This window comes from Pseudovirgaria hyperparasitica (assembly GCF_010093815.1).
Source record: "Pseudovirgaria hyperparasitica strain CBS 121739 unplaced genomic scaffold EJ05scaffold_6, whole genome shotgun sequence".
NCBI lineage: Eukaryota > Fungi > Ascomycota > Dothideomycetes > Acrospermales > Acrospermaceae > Pseudovirgaria > Pseudovirgaria hyperparasitica.
Genome location: NW_022985554.1, coordinates 1,413,651 through 1,426,799, shown reverse-complemented (window position 1 = coordinate 1,426,799; position 13,149 = coordinate 1,413,651). Strand labels below are relative to the sequence as shown.

The 13,149-nt window shown below is 52.6% G+C and overlaps 4 protein-coding genes across 4 annotated transcripts; 3 read left to right on the top strand and 1 right to left on the bottom strand.

The window, feature by feature from the left end:
- The first annotated feature begins 1,340 nt into the window (after window positions 1-1,340).
- Window positions 1,341-4,283, top strand: EJ05DRAFT_342365 (uncharacterized protein). The gene is made up of 3 exons (XM_033740924.1): window positions 1,341-1,634; window positions 1,802-2,724; window positions 2,783-4,283. Exons 1-3 carry the CDS (start codon window positions 1,559-1,561, stop codon window positions 4,139-4,141), a joined length of 2,358 nt encoding a protein of 785 aa, XP_033601771.1. The 5' UTR covers window positions 1,341-1,558; the 3' UTR covers window positions 4,142-4,283.
- Window positions 4,284-4,522: 239 nt separating this feature from the next.
- EJ05DRAFT_510149 (uncharacterized protein) lies at window positions 4,523-7,147 on the top strand. Its single transcript, XM_033748156.1, has 3 exons — window positions 4,523-5,457; window positions 5,503-6,734; window positions 6,789-7,147. Exons 1-3 carry the CDS (start codon window positions 4,794-4,796, stop codon window positions 6,921-6,923), a joined length of 2,031 nt encoding a protein of 676 aa, XP_033601770.1. The 5' UTR covers window positions 4,523-4,793; the 3' UTR covers window positions 6,924-7,147.
- A 155-nt stretch (window positions 7,148-7,302) lies between these two features.
- EJ05DRAFT_510148 (uncharacterized protein) lies at window positions 7,303-10,330 on the top strand. Its single transcript, XM_033748155.1, has 2 exons — window positions 7,303-7,539; window positions 7,591-10,330. Exons 1-2 carry the CDS (start codon window positions 7,394-7,396, stop codon window positions 10,115-10,117), a joined length of 2,673 nt encoding a protein of 890 aa, XP_033601769.1. The 5' UTR covers window positions 7,303-7,393; the 3' UTR covers window positions 10,118-10,330.
- A 34-nt stretch (window positions 10,331-10,364) lies between these two features.
- Window positions 10,365-12,552, bottom strand: EJ05DRAFT_463937 (uncharacterized protein). Its single transcript, XM_033742733.1, has 3 exons — window positions 12,379-12,552; window positions 11,051-12,317; window positions 10,365-10,978 (listed from the first exon to the last, which is right to left on the bottom strand). The coding sequence occupies exons 1-3, from the start codon at window positions 12,470-12,472 to the stop codon at window positions 10,390-10,392; spliced, it is 1,950 nt and encodes a 649-aa protein (XP_033601768.1). The 5' UTR covers window positions 12,473-12,552; the 3' UTR covers window positions 10,365-10,389.
- Between the last annotated feature and the right edge of the window lie 597 nt (window positions 12,553-13,149).

Sequence of the window (13,149 nt, the reverse complement as noted above, 5' to 3'; positions counted from 1 at the left end):
GTGGTTGTGGTGGTTGTGGTGGTTGTGGTGGTTGTGGTGGTTGTGGTGGTTGTGGTGGTTGTGGTGGTTGTGGTGGTTGTGGTGGTTGTGGTGGTGGAGAGTGTGGGTGGAGGATTGGGTGACGTGACGTGACGTGCGTGTGGGTATATATGTTCTTGTAGCTGACGATTGCGTCGATGGATAGAGGAGCGAAGATGGATAGAGGCTTGCGGCGGACTTGAAGTGTGTATATATAACAAGCCGTCGTCGAATTCGTGCTCGGATACAATGCGAGTCGATGGATACTGTGGAGATGCTGGTTTTGTGTGGTGCGAATGCGAAAGTGAGTACGAATGTGAGCGAGCAAGAATAGGTATTAGCGGGTGGCTTGCGCCGCGAGTGTGTACGTCAGCGGGGCTCCGGGGGACATTCACAGCCTTGTGGCCTTACCACCAGTCCGGCCGGGTTGACGCCTTCGTTTCGGCTTCGCTCGTCGGGTTCGTGTCTTTTTGCCTTGTGGGTCCAACTTTGGATCCTGGTGTGAGGCTTGCGCTGCTGCGGCTGAGTGGGTACGTACTGTAAGGTACTACGTATGGGTGCATGCTATACGAACGAGTGACAGTAAATATATGCATGCAGGGACAGACGGCTGTGTGTTCTTGGATTGTGAAATGATCTTGTGGCTTCTTGGCTTGTGCTATACTGAAGCCGTTGTTCGTGGTGAATGCTGATACAGGCTTCACTGCTTCACAATTCACGCCGGGGATTTCCTGTTGTTGGTATCGTCCAACTTCCAGGCCCAGACTCATGTCTGGAGATGGCGACAGGGCGGACGGAATTGTGTTTCGCGCCCTTGTTGGTCCATGTTGTGTGATGGAAACGCGGATGCTGAGGCATTATTGTTCAGCTCGTGGTACGTATCGCAGGGTCTGCATCAGGCTTCCGCATCCTTTGACGTCTCATTTGATACTCGATCGTTGGCTGATACAACATCAGTCAGGATGAGTTGCAACTTCACCTCGCAGGCTTACCTTACGTAGCTTTGAATCTCTCGCATACTTACCCAATCTAGTTTAGCTTGACTGTGTCTGCGAGAAGTCCGAGTCGGACCAATACTAGACCGCACTTCAGGTTTTCTCAAAAGTGTCTACGACACTGGCAGCAGTGGGGAGGGAAATGTGAATGACCGACTAGGGATGTTATAGCAGATTTGAAGCAAGTGAAAACAGTGTACATAATTAGCCCATATGTTCCTCAAGTAAGGAAGAGTTTGGCATAGTCGAGCACTTTACCCGTCCGTTATTCGTCCGGGAGGCACGGAGTCGGTGGATCAGCATCAGCAATCAGCATCCCCAAACTCTCCATGACTGCGCAATACTTTGGTGCCTAGCCCCTTAGATGAAGAAGCCATTCCACATACTTCGCTACCTTTCGACTGTTGGACGCTTTCTTTCTTAATCTTATGTACAGCTTCGTCCGGATTCTGGCCTTTCTGCTCTCAGGTCTCAGGACGAATTCCCGTCGCTCACTCTAAGGATCCGGCGCATCAGCAAGATTGGTAATATCTGATAGTGGCACAATGCCACCTCAAAGGTCACACTCGCCAGACCAGAAGGCGCGTAAGATGAGAAAGGGAACACATAGTTGCTTCGAATGTAAGTCACTCCTCTTTATATCCCAATACAGTCTACCAGGCCTTCCGGCTGGGTCCGCGTCTGCAAATCTACAGCGCATTAAGATATATACCTTGCACCCAGGCCCCTGTCCTTACCTTGACTAGTCTTGGTCATCTCTCACGGGCCGCTACTAAAACTTGCCACAGGTCGAAGACGGAAGATACGATGCATTTTCCCACAAGACAATCCAGAAATTTGTACAGAATGCTTCGCACGTGGCTCTAAATGTATCGATCAAGAACATGCTTCCGCTGACGCCATTGTTGATCAACGTAAAAACCTACGTGAACGTGTCTCTAGGTTGGAGGCTTTGGTTGAGACCCTCTTGAACGAAAGGGACGATAGGACAGATCGGACCACTCGGCCCTCAGCAGAAGCTCTCAGGAACCTCAAGGGCGAGCCATTCCCTCATTCGCCACCTGTATCTGTTGCTGCCGATGTCAGCCACAGTCATAAGGATGCCCCTCTCTTACAAATGTTCAACAACGACGTGATCAGTCGAGCTGATGAGAATGATACTTCATTGAGCGAATGCATGCCAGTCAGACAGAAGTATGTCGACAATTCTGATGCCAGTAAGGGCCCTATCCTCGATTGGAGCGCCGAGCCAAGCAGACCCCCTGAGACTTTCCATGACCCTCAATCAACAGCCACCAAAGAAAAATACGAACGTACAAGACGTGCCCTGCTGGCTCCGTTGCCTTCATATGATAAGACCGTCGAACTACTCACCCGTAATGGGGACTGGTGGGCGACATTCCGACAAAAGTGTCCAGGTACCTCTATTAAATATGCCACGTTATCCGACTTCGCCACAGATGCTTTAACTAAAGGCCTTCCTGCCCAGCTTGGCCTTCTTGTCCTGGGTCTTGGCATAAGTGTGGATCAAGACGATATCGAGAAGTATCTAGCTCTTGTCGAGAGAGAGGTTCTTGCCGATGATGAATATGGTTCAACGTTGGAAGGCATGGAGTGCCTGATCCTTGCGGCGAAATGCTATGCAGACATTGGCCAGCCCCGGAAAGCGTGGCTTTGCTATCGTAAAGGCCTAGCATATGCGCAATTGATCGTAAGTGCATACATCTCTAGGTTGGTATATGGTTGAATCTCTGCTAATCAGCTGTCAGGGTCTCCATCGCAACCACTCCATGTCCCCTGAGCGTGACAGTATATGGTGGGTACTATATCAGGGCGATCGTTTCATCAGTCTCCTACTAGGCCTTCCCTATGGTATACCTGACTTGCACTGTGATCTCGAACTTCGGGGTGCCATGGCCGACCACACCCAATCGCCCTTTGCATTCCTTACCTCAATCTCTAAGCTCGCCGGTAAAGTCATCGATCGGACCCAAGGAACCGCTCCATCCTCTTTCTCATCCACTCTTGACATCGACAGTGAACTGGAAAGGGTTTTAAGCCTAGTGCCTCCCGGGTGGTGGGACACCGCTGCTTTGGAGGCAGACGTTGTTGACATCCATCGACCAGTAGGTGCTGCTGTATTGAAAGAGAAATTGCTGTCGCAGATGGCGTACCACCAAATCCGAGTCTACCTTCACTTGCCGTTCATGCTTCAGAGCGCCAACAATCCCCGATACGAGTACAGTCGGACAACGTGTCTCAACAGTGCTCGCGAGATGTTACGACTCTACCACCTACTTCGTGCCGGTACAGGTCAACCTCTGTATGAGTGCAAAGCTGTAGATTTCCTTGGTTTCACGGCATCTATTCTCGTTCTACTTGGTCTGCTCGGCTACGGTAGATTGGGTGCAGTCCCGAATCCTCTGCAAGAGGAAACCGATTGGCGTATGATTGAGATAAGCATGGACATTTTCCAGCGCGCATCCGACGAGAAAGGCGGGAAGGTCGCGGCACAAAGCTACAAGGTCTTGGAGCAGCTCAGTACGGTCCGTCACATGGACATGTCTACGTGCAAAACAATGTCGCATTCCGCCAGGATCATCATTCCTTACTTTGGAACCATCTCCGTACGCTGCGGCTCAAATTTCAATCCTCTATCAACTCCCTCCGCTTCAAACTCGACAATAAATACACCACCATCCATGAACTCTTCCAACTCACCCACCGTATATCCCAACAACAACTTGAATCATCTTCATAAGCCGAGCTCTACCCCGGCCACGACTCCGTCTATCATCTCACCTTCCACAGCGAGGAACACAGGCAAAGCTGTTGAGATGCATGATCCGTTCTTAGTATATGACGGCTTCTATATGCCTAACAACCTCGAAGCCAACCAAGCGGCGTCGTCGATCGGCGGGGAAGACGGGCTCGGCACCTTCTCTGCCTCCAATGCTGCAAATCCATGGAGCATGGGCGCCATGGACATCGATCAAGACTGGAGTTGGTTTCTTAATGATGCGAATAGTATGGGCATGGGCATGGGCGGCGCAGGCGGTATTAATGGTCAAGGCAGCCAGCCGAATAATGGCGTGCAGAACAGCCTGCATGGAACTTATTTCCCCTGACCTGATGGTGTTATGTCTGGCAGGGATTTTATCTGGCGTTTTGGGATGAAGCACTCGATTGCTCGTGGGATGATATCAACACTGATGACATAGGGCATCAACTTGGGGCTGGCGGTGTCTGCTGTCGCAACAATTATGCGTTTCATACTTTGAGGAGCAGACCTCGCATAAGAGCGATGCGTATGAAGCTTCTGTCTTTTTTTGTGGCCATAGAGGTTCATCTCCACTGTATAAAAATACTCTTTTAATCTTGTCTCCCTGAAAAGTTGTCGATGCATGTCATTTAAATCCATGGACAGCATCTATGCTTAGTCAAGTTGAGGTTTACGCCCGCGGTACTGTAGGGAACCCGTATTTCCGACGCTAAAATCCATCGTCATCGTTGACCTGCCAGGGTTAAGAAACCGAGAATCTGAACTTGCAGATCGCCCTACTACGTCCTGTTCCTCGAATTGTTCACATAATACTTCTTATATTTCTTCTTCCTTCCTACGGGTTCCGCTGTTAATCTGCATTTCAACCGCGACAGCCCTCGTCCATTAATACATCGTGTGGCACGGGTGACAAATTCACACTTCTCTGGCTTCGTCAAAACCAGCCACAACTTTCTGAATTCTGAATACCACATCGCCATGACCGTCTCACGAAGACAATGAGTCGCAATGCTGGATATCGTGCCGGCGGAGCACTATGGCGAAATTTCGCTGACCTGCCTCTATCGCGTTCCAGTCAACTCATTTCTATCGCGACGCGCGCCTCTTCTCTCCTCGAACGCAAAGCACTTCCTCCGCTGGTCCAGATAGCTACATTCCGGCTTGTCGCGCATAGGTGTAACACTACGAGGTTTCGGAGTGAGGATAGCACAGCCGCTTTGGCAACCACAGCTTGGAGAAGCCGGATATTGACGGACGTACGACAAACATCATGGCAGACAACTTCTAGCACAAAGAGATGGTCTAGTACCGATAGAGAAAGCAAAGATGCAGATCGAGCAGGGCATAAGAAAACAGTCAAGGATACCGAGAAGAGCAAAGATGAAAATACCGAGGACGACCAATCCAGTGGCCTCTTAAATCGCTTTCCACATCTTCATCGTCCTACAAAGGAGGAGCTACTTGCGACAGCGACAGGCTTCTGGCAGCGCCTAAGCTTGCGCTTCAAATGGTTCACTATAAGAAGCGGGCGGCCCTACACTCTGGACGAGATGTCCGGATTCTTCTCCTGGATCTTTCTGGGCCACGTTCTTTGGATTGTGCTCGGAACAACGACGTTCTTCTCACTGGCTATCATTACTGTTAATACAGTCTTTGCACAGGGTATGTTGTTTCGTGATTGCTTTATTCAACTCTAAACGTCAACAGAAACTCTTGCGCGTTGGATTGGTGGTTACTTGACGCAGTCATCTGGGATCAAGGTTATTTTCGAATCTGCTGTCGTGCCAAAATGGAAAGACGGTGTTATATCCTTTCAGAAGGTTTTTGTCTCGCGAAGACCTGGGCAGGGGAAAGCAAATGTATCCAAAGGGTCTCAATCATCCGCCGCGGAGGCCGCTCTTGCGGCCACACAAAGAGAAAAGGATGGCGTGGAAGAGGAGGAAGAGGATACGAACTACACCCAATTCGACATATCAATCGATACGGTCAACGTGACCCTCTCTTTTGCCAAGTGGTTCAACGGCAAGGGCCTACTACAAGATGTAGAAGTCCGAGGGGTGCGAGGTGTGATCGACAGAACATACGTTCGACCATTGACGGAACCCGTCGATCCTAAATCATACAGACATGAGCATAATCCCGGAGACTTTGAGTTGGACTCGTTTAGGCTTGAAGATTTACTGGTCACGGTATATCAGCCTGATGGTTTCAGACCATTCCCAGTGAGCATCTACTCATGTGACTTGCCACAACTCAGAAAGCAGTGGCTCTTTTATGATTTCATGTCGGCCAACATGATGTCTGGATCATACGACAACTCTTTATTCACTATTCATCCTCGCCAGACGCACAATTACACTGGAACTCAGCTGAGCGAAGGCCGTGATACAGAATCAGGTCTTTGGAAAAAGCATAGCCGTGTTAGGATCGACGGGCTTAATATTGACCATCTAAACAGAGGCGTAGAAGGCACCTTTTCCTGGATTCACGAAGGTAACGTCGATATTGTTGCAGATATCATGCTTCCTGCAGAGCACGACGGAAGTATCGTGAAGGTCATGTCCGATTTCTACGATCGCATGGAGGCCTCTGTCACGTCAAACGGTCACAGGTTCATTGCTCCAAATCCACAAGACGCAAGTGGGCATCTGGCTGCCCAAACAGACGAGCCGACATTAAAGACATCAGATGACGATGACGACAAACGATTCATTGTCATGGATCTTCGAGTGCATCTCAATGACGTGAGGGCCGCCGTCCCGCTCTTCACTAATGACATTTCATACGTCAATAACGCTCTCATACGGCCTATCGTGGCATATATCAATTCGAAGAGGACTTTTATCCCTGTCAACTGCAGGATTGTAAAGCAATTGAGCGACTTCAATGGAGCATGGACGACGTGGGACAGTGGGTTGATAGAGGATCTGTCGCGCGAGGTATAACTTCCTGAGCCCATAATTTCTGCTAGGGTATCTGCTAACATTCACAAGGTCTACGATGCTTTCTCTCGCGACGTTACAAGCGATGCCCGTTCACGCAAACGAAGGTTCAAAAAGGTTGGAATCTGGACGCTGCAGCTTGCAGCCCAGGCTCTGTTCATTGGGCTCGCAGGCAATATCGCCTGAGCTGACTGTGATTATTTTGTAATATAGGGCAAGGAGTTCGGACAGGAAACATTAATACCAGGCTCATTCTTAAGGTGGGCCCTCTTGTACTACTCTAGCATGCCGTTGATATGCACCAATCGTTCTACAAAAGGAGCCCGAGTCATGCCCTCTGTACGTAGCGTATATCATCGTCTACTGGTGTAGTCCATTCATATTATATTATAAACCTACGCATCCAACAGCAGTTGTCACACTATCCAATGTCGTTCACAGCTTAAGACCATTCTTGTGGGTCTGCGGCCCCGATTAAGCGCCGCCACCTGACCCGGATGCCTGCCCTGTGCTTGGTTCTTGGCCGCAAGTTTCCCGACTCCCAATTGGAAAATGGTTGAGGACGCGGGGCGCGTCACGAAACATCTACAATACCTCTTCCACTCGTCGAACGCGGCTGCTGCCTGTTGCCAGCACAGTCATTGAAATGGAGTGTGATGCTCTCCCACCGCCAAAGCACAGCACTATGTTACCATACTCGCCCTGCAATCCAGCGGTGCTCGTCTCCAATGGCGGCTTGTGTGTCCGGTCCTGCTCGCCTTCCCACGCGCCGTGACCAGAGCAAGACACGATGCTACAACATGTATATCCCTCGGTTCTACATATACTGAAAGCCCACTGACAACGAGAACAGCACATGTAACTACTCTTTGTCCCCGATACACACCTCTGTTTTCCGCTCGACGAGACCTGGTCCTTCGCCCCGCCGTGCACCTGCCCGACACCATCTGTGGATCGAAACCGATGGCACCAGAGGACAACACGACCGCGTTCCAGGTACCTTGGCGCTTCTCTCCGGTGCCTTAACGGGGATGAGTTATTACACAACACTCGGCGATCGCGGTGGGAAGTCTCGGGCGCGAGCCATCATCAACCAGCAGGTCGAGGAAATGCAAAAGAATCCAAAGCAGCGGGCTCATATTGAAAGCCATCTCTTCAGGTACTCGAGAAAGGGCCATGACGCTGATTCCATGCACGATATAAATCAGAAAACTGAGGAAATGTTGGAGAATGAAGAGCGTGCAGATGTCGGCGACAGCAAGGCCGTTAGTGTCACCAAAAAACGCAACGACGGCGAAGTTTCTGGCAGTCGTCGGAGCTTTTCAGACGATGAATTTGGCGAGTTCGAGGCTGAAACACACCACTCTATTAGTGTAGGAGGTCTGTTATTGCAGGACGCAGGAGATGAAGAGCAGATTACTGCCAGCGATGCTGATACCGGATCGGATAACGAGATTCGCCATATGGTAACGACGACATTTGACTCCACCAAACCATCAGACACTCATGACCATAAGGACCTTACGCGGGCCCGGAGCGCTGGCGCAAGCGACCCGGTGAGCTCCGAAAGCAGTGAGCACACTCCTGGAACTGGTTCCACTGGATCACCAGACGACAGCACAGCGTCCACACAGGGCTATGGCGATTCTGGCGCACCCACTTCGTCCGAGGATAACGACACTGTTTCAGCACCAGATGATGACCATGGTGGAGACGAAGGCTCCCAATATATTTCTTCGGAGTCAGACAGCAGCGATAACATGGAAAGCGAATCCGGGAGCGCGAGCGATCGTGGGAGCGAAAGTGAAAGTGAAAGTGAAAGTGAAAGTGAAGGGGAGGACGAGAGCGAGAACGAAAGTGAGGCCGAGGCCGAGGAAGAGCATGAAGCGCTGAAGTATCAAATACCAAACGAGTCCCTCTACGAAGCCATGAACGCTTCTCCAACACTATCCAAAGCCTTTTACAGTCATAGCTTGTATCGCGGACCGGATGACGAAAAAGTCCTTGTCCATTACTGCAGGAACAAGAAGGTGTCAGAGGACGCTCTCAAGCACTTCGTCAACGAGCCGGTTCTCGGCTTCGATATCGAGTGGAAACCAAACGCATTTCCGACAGCCGGCGCGCGAGACAACGCGTCGCTGATCCAGCTCGCCAGCGAGACACGCGTTGGACTTTTCCACATCAGCCTCTGGGCCAGTACAAAGGACAAGGACCACGATCTGTTGCCCGCCTCTCTGAAGCAGATATTGGAGTCTGATGCAACTGTAAAGGTGGGCGTGGCGATCTCTGCTGACACGACGCGGCTGCGTAAGTATCTGGGCATCGAAGCCCGAGGTCTAATTGAACTGAGTCACCTGCATAAAATCATCACATACTCCACCACGGACCCGGCACAGGTCAACAAGAAACTCGTGTCGCTGGCAAGTCAGGTCCAAGAGCACCTCCAACTGCCACTAGCCAAAGGCGCCGTGCGAGAGAGCGACTGGAGCAAACCGCTCAGCCACGAGCAAGCAGCATACGCCGCTACGGATGCGTATGCCGGTCTGAGGCTCTTTGATGTGTTGGAAAGGAAGAGGAAGGCGATGAGACCGGCCCCGCCCCGCCCTGCGTTTGCAGAGTTGAAATTGGCGATCCAGCTTCCCAAGGGCGTAGTTGTGATCAAGCCCGTCAAGCCGAGGACCACGAAGAAGGCAGTAGAGTCGGCATCTACAGCGGTGGGCGATGGAGAAGAAGGAGATGGCGAAGACGCCGCCGACGAGCAATACGAGACTGCCCCGGAGGACCAAGACGAGGATCAAGCAGTGGCATCTGCCACCAAACACATGGACAAGCTCCACCTCTCTCCAGACAGCATCGACTATCCCGCCCTTCCCACGCCATCCACCCACACCGACAGCACCACGGACCCAGAACCCCCCAGCTCCGCCGCCGACCACGACAACGACAACGATAACGACAACAACACAACCCTCCTCCGCGCCACAGCCTGGCAACTCCAATTCCGCAGCACCTCCCCCTCCTCCCCGTCCCCCACAAGCCTCCAAATCTACTCTCTCTGGCACCACCAAAAACTGCCCCTCGCCACCATTGCCGCCCTGTTGCCGAGTCGCCGCCGCAACAATACCAACATCACCAACAACACCTCCACATCCACATCCACAAACAGTAATAGCACCACCACCACCACCACAAAGACCACCACAAAGCCCCTCGCCGAAAGCACGGTGAGCAAGCATATCCTCGACTGTCTGCTGTACGAGGAAGGGCTGGAGTGTGATGGGCGGGTGGTGGACGTGTGGGGTAAGGTGCCGGCGTATGTGCGTGCGGGGCGGTATCGGGCGCTTGGGGAGAGGTTGAGGGGGAGTGGGTTTGGGGTTTGATTGATTGGGGCAGGGCAGTGCTTGATGTTATATTTTGTTGGAGATGTATCCTACGGGTTTTGGGATTTTTGTGTATTTTGAGTGCGTGAGTTAGTGGTGGGTGGTAGCCTAACTTGTCTGTTACACGAATCTCTACTCTACTTGGTCAGGTAACTGTCTGGATGAAAATCAATCATACTCTTCAAGATTTAAAATATGAATCATCATCTACACACCCACCCATCCCCTCAACCCATCCCCTCAAGCCCCCCCCTTCTCCAAGCAAGCAAGCCCTACAAAATCTCCACATCCACAATCCGCACATCAACCTCCGGCCTCTCCCTCCAACACCTCACCCCCTCAATCCGATGCACAACATCCAAGCCCGCAACCGCCCTCCCAAAAGCAGTATGCTTCCCATCCAACCACTCGGCCTTACCCGTCGTAATAAAAAACTGACTCCCATTCGAATCCGGCCCGGAATTGGCCATACTAACCGTATACGGCCGATCATGGCGCAGCACATCAAGGGCAATCTCGTCTCTGAAGTAGGGTTTATTATGTGGTGGGCCGGCCCAGATGGATTCGCCGCCGGTGCCGTCGCCGAGGGGGTCGCCGGTCTGGATCATGAATTTGGGGATGATGCGGTGGAAGGGCGTGTTGTTGTAGTATGTGTTTCGGGCGTGGGTGGTGAAGTTCTCGACGGCGAGGGGGGCGGCGAGGGGGTTGAGGAGGAGGGTGATGTCGCCGAGGGTGGTGTGGAGGATTGCGGTTGTGCCTGTTTGTGGGGGTTGGGTTGTGGGGAGTTTGGACAGGGACAGGGACAGGGCGGATTGCGGGGTGGGTTTCTCGTTTTGGATGTCGCGGGTTGATTTTGTTATTCTGTTGGTTTTTAGAGGGTTAGGTTGTTGGGCTTGGGGATTGGGTTTGAGGGAGGGATGCAAGGGGGCTTACTCGGAGACGTTGGTAAACATGTAGAAGCGCACTTTGCCGGCGCCTGTAGCGGCGAGCATGGCGTCTCGCGCCTCGGCTTCCTGGAGGAGCGGATTCTCGGACGCGGCCATTTCAACGGTGACGACGGCTTTCTTGTCTGGTTGCCCCTGGTAGAGGGCGAGGTTGAGGGCGCGAAAGGGCTCGTCTTTGCCGTACAGCTTCATGACCCTGTTTGTGAGCGTGTTGACGACCTTGACGCCGTACAGCGAGCCGTAGAGGATAAAGTGGCCTGTTTCGTCAAAGACGACGTTGAGCCGGGTTCGGACGGCGGGCTGGTCGAGGTCGCGCTCCACGGCGATGCGTCGGGCGAATTCGATGTCGTCGATGCGCGCGGCGGCCGTGCCGGCTTGTTGCATTTCCTCGATCGTCTGGATCGACTCGTCGTATGTCCTGAGCAGCTTGCCGGTTGCAAAGTCGAAGACGCGCACCTTGCGGTCGGGAAAGGAGAATGTGGCGAATTGGGTGCCGGTGGGGGATATCGTCAGCGACGTCGGCACGGCTTTGGCCTTCTTGAACTCAAACAGGTTCGTCGCGCTCTTCATCTGCCACACGCTCTCGGGCTTCTCGTAGCTGCCGCTCGGCCGCCAGTACTCGAGCATGCCCCCCTCGTCCGCCGAGACAACACAGTCGTACTCCTTATTATACGCCATCAGCGTCACAGGCTTCCTATGCAAACTCCCAATCACATGCAGCGGCTCCAGATTCTCGCCCCGCCCATCATATATCCTCACCACGGCACTCTCCGCATCCGCCACCGCAAGCAGCGGAAACCTCGCCCCCTTTCCCCCATGCACCCAGCACACACACCCAGGCACATACTCGAGCTTCAACATGGCAAGCAGATCAAACGTCGCGACATCAAAGATCTTGACACTCCTATCCGCACCACACGTCGCATAGCTGCGCCCATCCACGCTCACGCTCACGGCCCTGATCTCGCCCACATGGCTCCGGAACTCCTTGACAAACTCGAGCGCGCCGGGCGTCTTCTTCCAGAACTTGACGATGCCGTCGACGGAGCTGGTGATGAGGAAGTCGGAGTGCGGGGTCAGGGTGAGGAAGGAGAGCTGGTCGCGGTGCATGAGCGAGCGCGAGTAGCGGGCTGAGCTGGGCAGGGCGGCAACGTAGAGCTTCTGGTAGGGCAGTTTGCGCTTCTTCTTTGGCGGTGCGGTCGCAGCGAGGGGGGCGGGGCCAAAGTCATCGTCGTCGTCTGAGGAGGATGCGTCGTCTGTGTACGTTGTTAGGGTGCGGTCTTGCTGTGAGGATATGGGCAAGTAAGTAATAGCTACCATCGTCTCCAGGATTAGTGACTGCTCCGTCCTTCTCGAACTCGTCGCGCGATCGTTTCGGTGTGGCAGAGCCCACAGTCTGAGAGTCCGCCATGGTCCAGGAAGTTTGCAAGGACAATTGGAAAGGTGTGGAACGGTAGGCAAGTGGTAGTTGGTGGTTCAGACGACGGCAGCTGTGAGGTTGTCGCGAAAATGACACACTTGCACGTGGCTAGCTCCCCCACAGCCTCACCACGTTTTTGGAGAACAGCCACAAATGAGGCGTCGCCATTCCAGACCACTTGCGGTGCGTAACTTCACAAGACGACATTTGGCATTCCAAGTCTCTACTCATCCTAGATCAATCACGGCAGCACGCAAAAAAAGAGCAAATTCATTAAATGTAATCGAATAAGAAACGCCAGCACGGGTGGCTGTGCGCGTTTCAACGATGAATGGACTACAAGACTGCTCTATGAGCGCTGGATTCGTTCCAGTCGCAGTCCTGCCAGATGTCTGTGTGACTAACAACAGACTGAGTATCTTAATTTATGCTTCCTGCATAGTCCTGAACAAATGAAATGCTGAACCAATGGTTGAGAACGCCCGCAAATCCTATATACAAGGAGCCTCACAAGTAGGAGGATGTGGAAGACCGCATTGCGCCGGAAGAGCCTTGTCCACCAACTAATAAAGCTTAAACGCCTCTTTTTGATATGCGCGAGTAGTGTGTTCAAGCAGAGTGACGCTGGTTGGCGACAGACTCTGGGCGACACACGAGAGACGAGAGGC

What these genes read in the sequence shown, in the direction of transcription:
- EJ05DRAFT_342365 (XM_033740924.1), top strand. Translation starts at nt 1,559, where the DNA reads ATGCCACCTCAAAGGTCACACTCGCCAGACCAGAAGGCGCGTAAGATG. An exon ending in AACACATAGTTGCTTCGAAT is followed by an intron (nt 1,635 to 1,801) that starts GTAAGTCACTCC and finishes AACTTGCCACAG; the next exon opens with GTCGAAGACGGAAGATACGA. An exon ending in TAGCATATGCGCAATTGATC is followed by an intron (nt 2,725 to 2,782) that starts GTAAGTGCATAC and finishes ATCAGCTGTCAG; the next exon opens with GGTCTCCATCGCAACCACTC.
- EJ05DRAFT_463937 (XM_033742733.1), bottom strand. Translation starts at nt 12,472, where the DNA reads ATGGCGGACTCTCAGACTGTGGGCTCTGCCACACCGAAACGATCGCGC. An exon ending in CACTAATCCTGGAGACGATG is followed by an intron (nt 12,318 to 12,378) that starts GTAGCTATTACT and finishes CAACGTACACAG; the next exon opens with ACGACGCATCCTCCTCAGAC. An exon ending in ATGTTTACCAACGTCTCCGA is followed by an intron (nt 10,979 to 11,050) that starts GTAAGCCCCCTT and finishes AAAAACCAACAG; the next exon opens with AATAACAAAATCAACCCGCG.
- EJ05DRAFT_510148 (XM_033748155.1), top strand. Translation starts at nt 7,394, where the DNA reads ATGCTCTCCCACCGCCAAAGCACAGCACTATGTTACCATACTCGCCCT. An exon ending in AAGACACGATGCTACAACAT is followed by an intron (nt 7,540 to 7,590) that starts GTATATCCCTCG and finishes CAACGAGAACAG; the next exon opens with CACATGTAACTACTCTTTGT.
- EJ05DRAFT_510149 (XM_033748156.1), top strand. Translation starts at nt 4,794, where the DNA reads ATGAGTCGCAATGCTGGATATCGTGCCGGCGGAGCACTATGGCGAAAT. An exon ending in TAATACAGTCTTTGCACAGG is followed by an intron (nt 5,458 to 5,502) that starts GTATGTTGTTTC and finishes AAACGTCAACAG; the next exon opens with AAACTCTTGCGCGTTGGATT. An exon ending in TAGAGGATCTGTCGCGCGAG is followed by an intron (nt 6,735 to 6,788) that starts GTATAACTTCCT and finishes AACATTCACAAG; the next exon opens with GTCTACGATGCTTTCTCTCG.